General features: G+C 40.4%; 3 protein-coding genes across 3 annotated transcripts; 2 read left to right on the plus strand and 1 right to left on the minus strand.

Annotated features, from left to right (window-relative positions):
• Nucleotides 1-60: 60 nt before the first annotated feature.
• Nucleotides 61-923, minus strand: LOC144702212 (uncharacterized). The gene is made up of 3 exons (XM_078574168.1): nt 596-923; nt 386-535; nt 61-307 (listed from the first exon to the last, which is right to left on the minus strand). The coding sequence occupies exons 1-3, from the start codon at nt 905-907 to the stop codon at nt 158-160; spliced, it is 612 nt and encodes a 203-aa protein (XP_078430294.1). The 5' UTR covers nt 908-923; the 3' UTR covers nt 61-157.
• A 595-nt stretch (nt 924-1518) lies between these two features.
• LOC144702202 (L-ascorbate peroxidase 2, cytosolic) lies at nt 1519-3586 on the plus strand. Its single transcript, XM_078574158.1, has 9 exons — nt 1519-1674; nt 1782-1914; nt 2216-2390; nt 2473-2538; nt 2715-2763; nt 2840-2925; nt 2998-3077; nt 3160-3262; nt 3337-3586. Exons 2-9 carry the CDS (start codon nt 1796-1798, stop codon nt 3409-3411), a joined length of 753 nt encoding a protein of 250 aa, XP_078430284.1. The 5' UTR covers nt 1519-1674; nt 1782-1795; the 3' UTR covers nt 3412-3586.
• A 4413-nt stretch (nt 3587-7999) lies between these two features.
• On the plus strand, nt 8000-12365 carry LOC144702223 (3beta-hydroxysteroid-dehydrogenase/decarboxylase). Its single transcript, XM_078574179.1, has 12 exons — nt 8000-8307; nt 8728-8817; nt 8916-9049; nt 9134-9304; nt 9980-10102; nt 10203-10282; nt 10860-11058; nt 11156-11255; nt 11337-11511; nt 11670-11826; nt 11944-12010; nt 12074-12365. The coding sequence occupies exons 1-12, from the start codon at nt 8055-8057 to the stop codon at nt 12205-12207; spliced, it is 1683 nt and encodes a 560-aa protein (XP_078430305.1). The 5' UTR covers nt 8000-8054; the 3' UTR covers nt 12208-12365.
• The last annotated feature ends 2476 nt before the right edge of the window (nt 12366-14841 follow it).

Consider the following 14841-nt stretch of genomic DNA (forward strand, 5'->3'; position numbering starts at 1 on the left):
ATTTCAAACGCAGAATATATAGAGCTCGACTTTTTATCTATTTACGAGAATACCCCTACGAGAATAATCCAACATTCGCGCTATAAATAAATAACGAAACAATAGTCTACAAATTGAAGAATAAACAAAGAATACAAACAAGTCTTCGCAAAGTCTTTTATTCTAAGTCCGTCTTCTTCTCCGAGAGTATCGTCCCCTTGGCGCTGTTCCTTGAGAGAGCTCTCCAGAACGCGGGCTGACTCATGCTCCTCGCCATCGCCGGCACGACGCTTGCGCTACTCCGTCGCGGCGAAATCCTCACCGAAACCTGAGAATTTCAAATCCAGCGATGAGGAGAGAAAATTCGAGAATTACGCGGAAATTTTGAAAATCATCGGGCGATTACCGTCAGCAGAGCTTCCGCTGCGTGTCCTCCGAGAAGGCACTCCATGGGGATCCGGAGGATTCTATCCTGGCCGTCGAATATGTATTTCGAGATGTCCAAGCTCGTCTTCGCCAGAAAAGAGGCGTTATCATCCGACATGGATCCGTAAACCTAGGGAATCAAGCGTTAACTTCCGATCATGAGCGAGGAATCACAAGGTTTAACTCTTACGTGAAGCTCCAGATCGACGATCCAGGATAACGATTTCAGCGAGTCGGCGGCCAGCTCGATCTTGCACCGGCGATGGAATCCTTCGCGCCAGCTCGCCGAGCCGTCGGGCTGGATTGGCTGCTTGGCGGTGGAGGTTTTCTCAACGGCGTTCTTGCGGCCGCTGCTCGACCAATGGACCTGAACCTCGGCGCTGCTCCCGCTCAGGTCACGGACCCCTTCCCGCGGCAGCCCGCGCAGGTCTCGGACCACGAGCTCGAGCCAGATCGCTTGGCTGGCTCGCGGCGGCTTCTGCCAGAGCTTCCATCTCACCATGGCTAGGCCGAACCGCGATTACAGACGAGGAAGAAGCGTCTCAGGAAGCGGGTTTAAAACCGGCTCCAGTCCTCTCACGCGGGCTTGACCTTGACCTTCAAAAAATTCAAATCTTTGACATTGCCCCGTTGTTATTGACCGTTGACCATCGGACTGCGCACGTGTAAACTGCGTTTAAAGTCCTCTGAGAGGAAAATTCAAATTAGACGAATCCGATCCGTCCATTCGGTGTCATGACACGTGGACCGATCTCCCTTGCCGTAGAGTCTTAGTCGCCCACTCCGGTCATATAATGTCACCCATGGGCTCGGACCACGTGTCGTTTTCTGAATGGGGAATCATCTCAGACCCGAGGCGTTCACACCGGGTCTCGGATAAAACAATATTAACTACACTTCAGCCTTTTTAAGAACTTGTCCTCATTTAATTTTATTTGCGCCAGCTGACAGAGTTTCCCTCTTGCCATTCGGTGTACGCCGAATATTTTGAAGAAAAGGAGCGTGAAATGGGGTATATTGGTTAAATGAGGGTATTTATCTAGACACGGTTGGAGGCTGGCAGCCACACGCTCGGGGTCCCCCATCAGCAAGATCGACGAGATCTGAACCGTCGGAATGAGACGGGCGGTGAACAGAAGTTTAGATTGGACAATCGAACGGTCATTAGCGCGTTCCTAGAAGCTTCTTCTCCAAGTCGCAATAAATATAGATCAGCCAATGGAACGAGATACTTGACCTGTTCCTAGTCTGAGATCGTCGCCCAGTGAGGTAGCTCCATCGTCCTGCTCCTCTGATCCATCTTCCAATGGATTGTTGTTCCGTGTTCTGATCTTGTTCGCTATCTCAGTTCGTTTTTGGTTTCTTCGTGAGTTCAGATCAAGCGAGGATAATGGCGAAGTCTTACCCCACGCCCAGCGAGGAGTACCTCAAGGCTGTCGACAAGGCAAGAAGGAAGCTCCGCGGCCTCATCGCCGAGAAGGGATGCGCTCCTCTGATGCTTCGTCTTGCGTAAGTTTCTGGCGATCTGCCTTTCTAGTTCACGAATGGATCGGTATTTTGTTCTATTTCTGGTATTATCCGCTTGTTCTGATGCTTTGTCTTCGTAAGCTTCTGGCGATCTGCCTTTCTCGTTCACGAATGGATCGGTATTTTGTTCTGTTTCTGATATTATCCGCTTGTTCTGACGCTTCGTCTTGCGTAAGTTTCTGGCGATTTGCCTTCCTAGTTCACGAATGGATCGGTATTTTGTTCTGTTTATGGTATTATCCGCTTGTTAGTGCTCATCGCTGATGATGTACAATGGCATCAGATGGCACTCCGCGGGAACGTTTGACGTGTCCTCGAGGACTGGTGGACCATTCGGGACAATGAAGAACCCTGCTGAGCTGTCCCACGCTGCCAACACCGGCCTTGATATCGCCATCCGCCTTCTTGCTCCGATCAAGGAGCAGGTCCCCATTCTATCTTACGGAGACTTCTATCAGGTCAGAAATCTCTTGCGATGACCGTAGCCTCGCTATCCCCTTTGGTTTTTTCTTAGTTTTCTTTGCTTCGTGGATCGGACAGCTGGCTGGAGTCGTCGCCGTTGAAGTCACTGGCGGTCCCGACGTTCCTTTCCACCCCGGCAGGGAGGTTAGCTATACATTTCTGTTATCGTTTTATGTCGATCTGTAACATTCGAGCCACGATCAGCTCAGTACTATTGAACGATCTGCGATCTTATGTCGTTGTTTTAAGCTATAATCATCGTCTCCCGTTCGATTTAACCACTTTTTTCCACATTAAACGTGGTTTGATTCTGATGTCAGGACAAGCCGACTCCTCCGCCAGAGGGGCGTCTGCCAAACGCCACCCTAGGTGAGAAGACTAATCTGATACCCCGTTTCCTTAATCCTCTCACAAAACTCCCTCTAACGTTCTATTTCCTCTGCAGGAAATGACCATCTGAGACAGGTGTTCGCTGCCCAGATGGGTCTCAACGACCAAGACATCGTTGCTCTATCCGGCGGCCACACCCTGGTACGTCTCTCTAGCAACCCACAACCGCGATTTTAGCTTAAATCTCACCGTAGTCATATTCTATCTTCGAAGGGGAGGGCTCACAAGGAGCGGTCCGGCTTCGAGGGCCCCTGGACTAGGAACCCAAACATCTTCGACAACTCCTACTTCAAGTGAGCAGCACCCCGACTAAAAAAAATTGTTAGTTAATTACATTGTTTTATTCTGGTAATTAATTTGCTGAGCTTGGTTCAGGGAGCTTGTGACTGGGGAGAAGGAAGGCCTTCTTCAGCTGCCGTCTGACAAGGCGCTCCTCGACGACCCCGTTTTCCGTCCTCTCGTCGAGAAATACGCTGCCGTAAGTTTCTTATAAGTTTTAATTGATTAATATTGTTAGTGAAAGGTCACTGAGTCTCGTCGTGGGTGTGGCAGGACGAGGATGCCTTCTTCGCTGATTACGCGGAGGCGCACCAGAAGCTGTCCGAGCTGGGCTTTGCAGACGCCTGAACGTGGGATTCGCCCTCTTCATAAATAAAGCGCGCAGCCCCCTCTTTCCGTCGCAACTCTTTTGTCCTACCGTGCTACATTTTTCTCTTTTTTTCTTCTTTTTTTTTTTTACTTTGACACGAAAGAACGCTGTGACAGCTTTTTCGTAGTTTCTACATGCGCATCAATGTGTAGACGACAGTGTTCTTCCCTCCGTATTAAAATTAAGTATAATCTAGATCTATACACCCAACAAAATACCACGTTTACTTAAGTATGTTAGTCACTTTTGGAAGCTAAATGATTGATTAAATAAAAAATGGAAACCGGAAATGGTCGATTTCTTTCACATCATTTGTACCAATGACGGAGGTGTGATGGATGACGTGTCGACAGATAAGAAGGCCGTTTTGACGAGCTGACGAAATCCTAGAGAAGGATGACGTGACGGGATGGTCGTCATGGATGACGGAAGTGTTGAGAAGATGGAGGACAGGAGAGAGAGATAGACCCAGAGAGCTAAGAGGGAGAGAGGAGAAAGAGAGACTCAAGAGGGGAAGAGACAGACAGATAAGAAGTAGATGGAGAGAGTCAGAGAGAAGACATAAAGAGAGGCCGAGAGAGATGAGAAGGAGATGGAGAGACTAAGAGAGAAGGGAGATAAGAGAGACCGAGTGCATAGACACCATGAGAGAGATAATGATCCCAGAGTGAGACATCAAGAGACAGAGAGAGACCAAGAGACCAAGGGAGAGGCACTTGAGAGGAGATAAAGAGAGGCAAAGAGACTGAGAGTATGAGAGAGAGACACGTGTAAGAAAATAGTTCATGCACTTTAGTCCAGTGTGAGGGGGAGGGCATCCCGTGACGGGACGACGACGTGATATGTGACATATGGGCCCATGATGTGTGACTAAATTGTGATGGGTTTTATCGAAACCCAAGGAAGTTTGATGGGATGGGAGACTTGATGAACTAGACGTCACAGTCTGTCCGCCACGGATCATCATCAATCCCATCACGTCCAAGCCATCTCATGCAGGCTGTGGCATTCCCTCATTGGGAATACTTAAATTGCCAGCTGGACAATGTATCAACCAAACACTGTGTATCTCAAAACATTTATATAGTCAATCAGATAAACAACATAGTTTAAGCATACATCTGCAGCATGAATGCTACGTCATTATAAAAACACCCTGCGTTTGCTCAATATGGAAATAAGACAAAAAGACTATTCATGCATGAAATAACTTAAAATGTCTGTTATTGGATGATCATAATAATTTTAAATCTCCTAAATTTCAAAATCCTTGTGAAAGATTAAGCCCTTGTAAGCTTTGTGTTCGTGAACAAGCCTCTACGACAAACCTTTTTTGCGTGGATCTGCTATCCTGGAGTTGGCGTAAATATGCTCAAAACGTTCTTTCTAAACTATTTATTTCATAGCTAAATTTTGATATATATGTGTTTTTAGCTGGTTGGTCGTGTTAAGCCTTTCTCCGAAAGCAATCATCATTATTCATGAACTTCAATTGGTCACTTGACAAAGTTGTATGGTTGTAGGTGAATCTAGTTGCAGAATTTTTATGCTATAAACATTTAGGGCTCTTTCATTTCCATAAAAAAGTATTGAGATTGTGGCAAGGTTTAACAATTAATTGACAGTATTTGATGTTATGTATCATACTATGAATCTGGTAAATGCAATGAAAGATCATATAAGTGTTTATTTAACACTTCAGTGAAATAGATCCCTCTTATTAAAGATAACCATAACCCAAACGGATTTATTGATATTAGACTATCCTAAAAAATATAACCAGATAGTGTGATGGTCTCAAAACTATCCGATTTCTTGTATGAAAGTATGCTTCCTTTTGTCTTTCAAAAATGCATCTCAACTTTCCATTTTTACATACCTAGAATAATACAATATTGAGCGATTACACCTAATTCATTTGGGGAGGCTAAGTGCAGCTGATGCATAACGGAACTTTTACATATCTCTAAGTTTAAAGTTTTCCTCTTACTATTTGACAAACACGCCTCATTTAGTGAAAGGGGTGTCAGATAATTTCATGATTCTATGTCATATAATGCAAATGTGTGGTGGGAAAACCAATCACACATACCATATATTGTTCAATGTTTATTGATATAATACATTATCACAATATATAGATCACTATTTTGGTCATATATCATGAAATTATGATGAGATTGTAATATACATATTCATTGTTCTTTAAACATGGGTTTTAAATACTAACATACAAACGATACTCAAGAAGGACATCAAACTATCAAAATAGACTAACGATATCTACTTCCATTCGCGTGATAACCATGGTGATCCCATGGACATTAGTGTAGGGACGTTGATGACATATGGAGGGTGCCATTTAGGTTTAAGGATCACTGAATTGAACCGTATTAGTACATAATAGGGTTATACCTTATTATCAATCATGTTGATTTATGTCATGGTTGTGTAAGTGGTCCTCAGACTCGAGATGCAAAGGACATCACTCGAGTGGATGGTTGTAATTTTACTATGAACTATGAGCTCATAATCATGGAGTCCTAAACTAGATTACATATGATACAACCAGACTATCACAAAGGTGATCAAGTTTTTAAGATGGGATCGTCTACCCTTGGTATACGAGCAAAAAATTAAAGAAGAATGATGAAATAAAGTCATTAGCTAAGGTAATAAAATATCAGAGAAGTTTTCTCCAATAATTCACATATGCACTAGTACTAATTGGGATGTCTCAGTAGGTTTTGACAGTTGATCATCCCCAGGGTCATCCAAAAAGTGTCAAGCATAGCATGTGGAAAATCTACCTATCAGTTGGTTTAGAGTGATCCTTCGTTGATCTATGCGTTTGATATAGTCAACAAATAAGGTTGGCCAAGAAAAGTTATCTGGACATTGGATTAACTAACTATACTAATAGACGGGCCTGAAGGTCGTACACAAATAGTTTAATAGATGTAGAAATACAATCTTTGAGTATAGGTCGATTTATTAAAAAAATATCATTAAATATAAATATGATAAGCCTTAAGCAAAAATCACCCATGGAAGTGTTCTGCATAAGTCCATCTTGATTCTTCCCTCTCTCCTTGGTATGTATCTTCTTTTAATATGGTTGGAATGTCAACACGATGACATGACTTGTAACTATGAAGAGACATAGATTTAACATGACGAGGAATGTAGATGCCAAAAATTCAAACTGTTCAACATGAATCTCTTTAAGTATCCAAGAAAACATGAAATCAATGTGTGCTATTGTGATTAGATCATGGAGTTTCAAATTTATTTTAAAGGTCCGTTATGGTTTCATTTTATCTTGTATCACAAGCTTCATCTTTAGATAATGTCCATCATGGCTTCATAATGCAAAAATGTCATTTTGTATTGAAGTTAATATTTATCTTGATCGTTGTTAAGAATGATTAGAGAGTTGATCAATTTGTGCTAAAATGTATTTTCTTTAACATTATCACCAAGCACACTCAGCATCTTGAAAAATGATATTTTCTGGCATATAAATTCCATTTATTAGTGGGATCATAAAATTCAAAATCCTAGTACTTTTTCAGAGATCATATCCATTACCTGATTTTCTTAGGGCCAAGTTTATTTCACAAGGCATATAAGGTATAGCCTCAACATGGCAATCGCATTTGGAAAATAAATTCTAGGCTGGGAATTCTGCCTGAACAAAATTCTCCGAGAGGTCTCAATACTTTCTTTACTAAGAACTATACTCGACAAGTAAGCTGAAGTACTTTATGTTTCACCTAAAGAGGTTCAATGGATCATGTGGTTCGGCAATAGTAATCCTCAGTCCTCACCATGCGTTGAAATATCATATTTTGTTATTCAACTACACCAATCAAGCATGCCACAAGTGACATGATTGCATATAAAAAGGAGCTACACAGCAAGGGACAATGCCATGCAACAAAACCCTAGGTGCATCAAAGAACCCTAGGAAACACAACATCAGTAAGGACCTAGATTAACATGGAGGGATCCACATCCCTTATACAAGAAAGAGAGAGAGAAACTAGAAAAAAAACAAAAAAAATTATATTAATCGATACTCGAGGAATAATGGCTTATATATGTCTAGTCAAATAAATAAACATTATTATAAAATCACGAATTTTTTTGTATAGAAGAAGATATGGTAACAGAAATGGAAGTCTGGGAGATGTTAAGTGTAGTCTAAGAGGAAAACATGTATTTTCCCCATGAGTTTAACCAGTCCTAGGGGCAGGAGTTATAAATATAGTTTGACAGGTAAATGTACTGAAGGAGAGAGCAAGATGGATTTGCAGATATACAGTGATATAGAGGGGCTGGTAAGTTTCAAGATATATGGATGCGATGTTAGAAATTATTTTCTAATCCACAACAAATCAATATAATTCCGATTTGGTTAAATTTTTTCCAATCGTTTAAATTATTGGAAAGTCACACATCCCTGCTGTGCAATTCAAGTGGGGTTCACTTAAAACAATAAAATAAATGATTTTATTGATTATAGTTGTAGAGAGATGTTGAAGGTATTCTATTGACAGCCAGACTCTGTTCTCACAGTATCGACGCCAGCACTGCTGAAGCTCGAGAGGGAAGATCAATGGCGACGGGGGAGGTTGGGGAGGTTCGATGGTGCGTTGTGACGGGGGGAAGGGGCTTTGCGGCGAGGCATCTTGTGGAGATGCTTCTGCGTTCGGATCAATGGCGGGTCCGCATTGTCGATTTGTCGCCCTCGATAAGGCTCGAGCCGCACGAGGAAGAAGAGGGGGGGGGCGTTCTTGGTCGCTCTCTGCGATCAGGAAAGGCACTTTACGTGACTGCTGACCTCCGAGACAAGAATCAGGTCGTCCAAGGTAACACCTGATCGAAAAATTCTCATCTGTTCGCGATCGCTGCTGTTTGAGGGAGTGTTTGACTGCCCAAGTTGCTTCCTTGATGTCCAATTACAGCGATTCTCTTTTAAAATATGCATGATCGGGTATTCTAGATTCTACCCAGCAGAAAACTTCCTGGATTTCCTGGATAATCGGATATTCTTCAACTTTATTTTCACTCGCAAGATGAAAGCTTCGCGTCGTTATTTTCAATTGCAAGAGAAATTTAAGGGTTTTATTTATGTTAAGGGTTTTATTTCTTGCTGGATTTTGGTTCGATCTCTTTCTGCAGAGGCATGATCACTTTCGTGAAGTTTTTGAGAGTTTTGTCTCCTTCTCGCCTTTTTATCTGGGGCTTCGTTTCCAATACTGAAAAAGTGTTGGTTTCGCACAACGCAGCGTTTCAAGGGGCGGAAGTCGTTTTTCACATGGCTGCTCCTGATTCATCTATCAACAATTACGAGCTTCATTACTCGGTCAATGTCAAAGGTGAGAATTCTGTGTTCAGATTTTTTGGGATGCTTGATTATTTATGTTTTATTCCGCTGTTTCATCAAACAACTTATTTTTGAATCCTCTTGGGTTAGGAACTAAGAACGTGATTGATGCATGTGTCGAATGCAAGGTCAAGAGACTCATATATACCAGTTCCCCCAGCGTCGTATTTGATGGCGTTCATGGTTTGCACAATGTTGACGAGTCAACACCGTACCCAGAAAAGGTTTTAATTTTACATGTGCTAAACGTGCGATATTTTAGCATCCTAAATCAAAATCCTCTTGTTTACTCACTATTCGAATTTCAGTTCAATGATTCTTATTCAGAGACAAAAGCTGAAGGGGAGAAGTTGGTGCTCAAAGCAAATGGACAAGGGGGTCTTTTGACTTGCTGCATACGGCCCAGTAGTATATTTGGCCCTGGTGACAAATTGTTAGTGCCATCATTGGTTGCTGCAGCAAAAGCTGGAAAGTCCAAGGCAGGATTCCTCTAACTTGTCAAGGAACACGTGCTTTCATCTTTTCTTCAGTTAATTCAACTGCCAACTTAATGCGGTCTTGTTGAAAGATGGTCACCACTCTTGTCTCGTGCATTTATGAGATTAAGAAGTAGGCTGACCTATTTTCCTATGGAAATATGGGGTTGATCAACCGGAGGAAGTATGTACAAAAGTTTTTGTAACAAGGGAAAATTCTATAGTCCCATCTGTTTTTTGGTCATGTTTTAATGTGTAAAAAATAATTTTTTTTATAGAAGTCCCATCGACCAAAGAGTTTGTTTCGTTTCTAAAGAGATTAGATTCATGTGTTCCCTACCATCTGTCATGAGCACAATAGCTTCATTTTCTAGAGATTTGAGAGTTCTCGCCAAACTGAAAAAATAATTGCATATAGTTGAAAATTTCCGTTTGATGTTAACTGTTTATTGCAAGTATGTTTATGAAAGACATCATTTTAAAGGACATTTTTTGCAATCTGATTGGTATATCAATATATTATTCTCTACATCCGATTATTAGTACTTTTTAACTTAAACGAAACCAAGAACTATGGACAAGGAAGCATCAAGACATCTATAAAAAGAAAGTAGTGGTGGTTGCTACGTGTGCAAATACGTATTTTGTCTGATTCAAGATTTAATGTATTCTTTCCAGTTTATAATCGGCGATGGAAGCAACATGTATGACTTCACGTATGTTGAGAATGTCGCTCATGGGCATGTATGTGCGGAGAAAGCTCTCGCTGCTGAAGAACATGGCTCCAAAGCTGCAGGACAGGTATTTGCTATTGTATTTTTTTGAACAATATTTGCTATTGTATTTGTCCATCAGGACGGGGGTGACTTCACTTATATCTGTTGACATCATCTTCTTGCAGGCATATTTCATAACGAATACAGAACCCATCAAATTCTGGGATTTCATCTCAAAGATTGTGGGAGATCTAGGATATGAAAGGTAGATGCGAAGTCCTCAAACTTTAAATCCTTTGGCTTTGTACTTTCCTGTTGCCCACTTCAAGAACTACTTCAAGGACTCTGACTTTACATGATGAGTAAATAGTTTCATGCCAGTCGAATATTCTGTTGTGAAACTCCTTTTAGGGAAATACTCCCTGTGTAGAATTCATTATCGTCTCCAAGTCGCCATAACTTCTGCGAAGTCTGTTCAGAGGAAATCTATAAGTTTACCATGGGTTGATAATGACGCTCAATCTCAATATTGAATCTTTGAAAATCTTTGGCACTTAGTCAGATTAGAGTTTTCGTAATGGTAAACCCGGTTTTAGCCGATAATATGCCTCATCTTTTGTTGTTTTCTTTGCACTACAATTCTATTTCGCACCATCAGCCGTAATAAATACCCATGAACTAGAAGGCCTTAAGGCCTTATTTCTCACCTTCTTGGTTTTTGTTAATTTTCTAATTAAATAAATATTGTTGCTCATCTGCCTCTTCATTGTGCTATAGATGATGTTACCCTTAGGGATAAATTTAGAAGATTTTGGGTCATATAATATATTTTTTTCATGCAGTCCGAGAACCAAAATTCCGGTACCAGTTATAATGCCGATCGCTCATGTGGTAGAGTGGACTTATAAAACCTTTGCTCGGTATGGAATGCGTGTGCCTCAGCTAACACCCTCAAGAGTCAGACTTCTATCATGCGACAGAACCTTTGACTGCTCAAAAGCTCAAAATCAGCTGGGCTATGAGCCCATAGTTTCTCTGCAGGTTTCCTCAGTCTGCCCGTTACTTCCATAATTCAATGATGTCAAGTAAAACGTATACATTTGAAAGCCGATCCATTCTTTCATTTTTTGTTGTGCAGGAAGGATTACAGCGGACGATAGATTCTTACGCTCATCTGCAGGCTACTAGGCATATGAAAACAACATCTAAGGCTTCAGATTTTCTAGGAAACGGAAGGGGTACGTCCTTGTAAACCCTTCTTTTATGTGATATTTTAAAAAATATACGTCTCTAATGACTGTTTTTCTTTGGTATTTCAGTCGCTGATACCCTTTTATGGAAAGATAAAAGAAAGAGTCTCACTACCATCTTGCTTATGGCTATTCTGTATTATTATTTTTATGTTTCTGGAGACATGTGTCTGACGTCTGTGGCGAAGATACTTTTAGCTATTGCCTTATTCCTGTTCATCCACAGCAAACTACCCGCCAAAGTGTATGCTCTTTGTTCTTTCTTTTACCATCTTAAATCATGATCTGCTCCCTGTGAATGATTTTATAATTTTATTTCAAAATCTGCTCGCTGCATTTCTTCTCAAAGTACTGACCAATGAGATTGCTTAATAACGTTTCGTTTAAATAATGGGGATTCAGATTTAGCTACCGGATTAAAAGGATACCACCACACTGCTTTCATCTCTCTGATGAGATGGCACATCGAATGGTTCTCTCTATGTGCTCAGAATGGAATTCTCTAGCTCGTCTTTTTAAGTCAATTGGCAGCGGGAATGACTGGACCCGGTTTCTAAAGGTACTCTTGCATCCATAACCTCTATATAGTTTTTGAAACATAACAATGTATCTGCAAAGCTTTCGAGTGGAATTCCTTTAATGACATCAAAGTTATGTCATCTTCTACAAATTGTAGGTCGTTGGTGCACTGATGATCATCAATCTCGTTGGAATCTTGTCAATCCGGAGATCTATAGAAATCGGTCAGTGCAGAAATCCCTTCTTTTTTCTTTCTTTTGGATACTTACTGTGGCCATTTATTTCAGGGATCCCGTTGATATTTATTGCCGTCTATGGATATGATAAGTGGGAGGAGAAAATTGATTCTCTGTTCGTAGAGTCGCTTTCATTCTTGTCAAGGCTGAAGGTGGAGGCTGTAAAGATGATACAGAAGCAGTGATTTCTCGGAGCCACTAGATAATTGCTTTGAACCATTAATTATTTTGTTTGTAGTAAGTGTAGAAATTGTGAAATATGTCTACCCATTGCGGATGATGATCTTTTTGAAGAGGATATGGTTTTATTGAAGGCCAACAAGATACCAGATTTCAGAGACTAGCCCAATTCATTTTCGTTGAGATTTTCCCAAGAGGAGGTAAATATATCAGAATAAAGAAATCTTCGCTGCCAGTTATTTCCTTGGCCTTCAATGCAGGTTTATCCTGTTCTCTACCACAGGCCACCCTGCAAATGCAGGAGAAATACCATCTTCTGGGTAATGATAAATTATCATGCAGAAAATTGGAGCAAATGAATGTGATCCCTTGCAAATTCCACCAAAACCTTAGTGGGGATTTGAAATTGTTAGACTGGGGGGTTAAAATGTCACCCTTAATTTATTAGGGGGTATTTCTAAAATTGTGGTTAACTTACAACATGAAAAAAGGGAATGAACAATGGATATGTTTATTCCCTTGCTAACATGGCAGTGAACTCCTCCCATTCGGGTTTGGCAATTGTGATACATGACATCTGTAGTCATGGTGAAAGAGGCACGACGGATGATGTGATTTAGTTGGACCTACTAACTTATATTCCACAAGCCTAACCTTACGAGCCTCTGACATATCTACCCATGAGAAATACCTATTCATTTGAGATTCCCAATTCAGATATTCTTTAGGGTTAGTAGAACCTTCAAAGGTACGGATAACTATTTTCACATGCTTATAGTCATTATTAGAGTGTTGGGTTTGAATCCTCACATAAGCATATTTTTGGTTGTCTAGGTTCAGATTCTGACCGTAAAGCATATTAATTATGTATTCCTTGAGGGTGATCCAAATTAGGTTTAATCCTATAGAAGGGGACTAAGTCGATGGAGCAGGGATTTAGCAATGACACTTAGGGAATACTTATGATATTCCTAACCTAATGGAAGTAGGAGATTTGAAATTATCAATCAAAGTTTAGCACACGGGTTTCGAAGATAAACAACTACTCAGAGCAAATCAACAATTATCATGAACCAACAATTATCTCAAAGTTAAGGTGTCACAAGGTACCTCAGAGGCGAAAGCCAATAACTTGATTGTTCTGATGTTGAATGGCCTTGATTGATGTTGAATTGCAACTCCACGAGCAGTTGTGAACACAAAGAGGAGGTGTGGGAAGTGGAAAAAATGGGACTGTAAGATTTTTGGTCGGCACGAGAAGATGTGAGTGGGGCGGAGATGAAGTGTGGAAATTGAACTTACACGGTGGACGTGATAAGGTGTGAGAATTGATGAAGATAATAAGAAGGGAGATAATGAGTAACAAGATGAAGATGATGGGGGTGAGATGAAAGGATGTGTTCAATGAGGTCAAGGGTAAGATGATAAGAAATTGATGGAGATGATAATAAATGGAAAAAAAGTGAAGGAGGAACCCGTGATGAGTTGATCGATGTTGAAGATGAGAGGGAGAGAGAGAGGGAGAGGGGGAGAGAGAGGGAGAGGGAGAGCGAGAAAGAGAGAGATAGAGAGAGAGAAGAGAGCAAGAAGAGAGCGAGAGAGAGAGAAAAGAGAAAGAGTGAGATAGAGAGAGAGATAGAGAGATAGAGATAGAGAGAGAGACAATACACTATACAGGTGGCCTGGGAATCTGCATTGGTGTACTTAAGATTAAGGGAAATAGATATGCCTGACAGGTGGTTGTAGAATGTAACATTGACGATGTGAGAAAACTGAGACAAATAGATATTAAAAAATGAGAGAAGTATAGAGAAAGAAGTCGCTCGAGGAAAAAGGAACGTTAAGAACTTGTAAAAATCCAAGATTTAACTCCCCACTAACCCTTGATATGGTGTAGTTAAAGGGAACTTGAATTATTGAAAAGACATAAAACTAGATTTAAGAGATATCTTGTCATGGACCTTAAGCAATGGTTGATGTTACCCCTGCTTTCAGCTTTGACAAGACCATATGCGGTACAGGGTGGACGGTGGGCGGTATATGCATGTATTACATCAGCTCCCATGATATACCTGATGAAATTATATCTGTCCGGCAAGCCAATCGCACGTTCCATATTCATTAATAGAAGATATTCATTGTAGTGCATTGATAACACCCTAATTTTGGTTTTTATTTCAAGTTATTTAGCACAATTAAAAGGGTTTGTTATCATATATTTACATGAAAGTATTGTTTTCAAGTGATTTCTGATTTTCCCCTAATTTTCTGTTAATTTTATGAATTTTAAGGGATTTATTTGAGCTTGAAATAATTATTTTTAAATGAAAATGGCAGGTTTAATATTTAATTTTGAGATTTATTAGTATGGAGATGAATTACTAAATTTTCTAGGATGTTATTGGATTTTTCTAAGATTTATTTGAGGAATAAATGCATTTTTTATTAAGAAAAGGATATATTTATAAGGCAAAAATGAGCATTAAAGCTATTTTCATACTTTGAGGGGCTTGTTGTAAATTTCAGTTGCAATTATGCCCTCAAAAACAGCTCTCGGTCGTGTATGCAGGCGTCAAAGCTATTATTTAAACAGTTACAGGGTTTTATTGCAATTACTTATTATTTTTTTTAATAGTTTT

The sequence above is a fragment of the Wolffia australiana genome, chromosome 1 (genome assembly GCF_029677425.1).
Source record: "Wolffia australiana isolate 7733 chromosome 1, ASM2967742v1".
NCBI lineage: Eukaryota > Viridiplantae > Streptophyta > Magnoliopsida > Alismatales > Araceae > Wolffia > Wolffia australiana.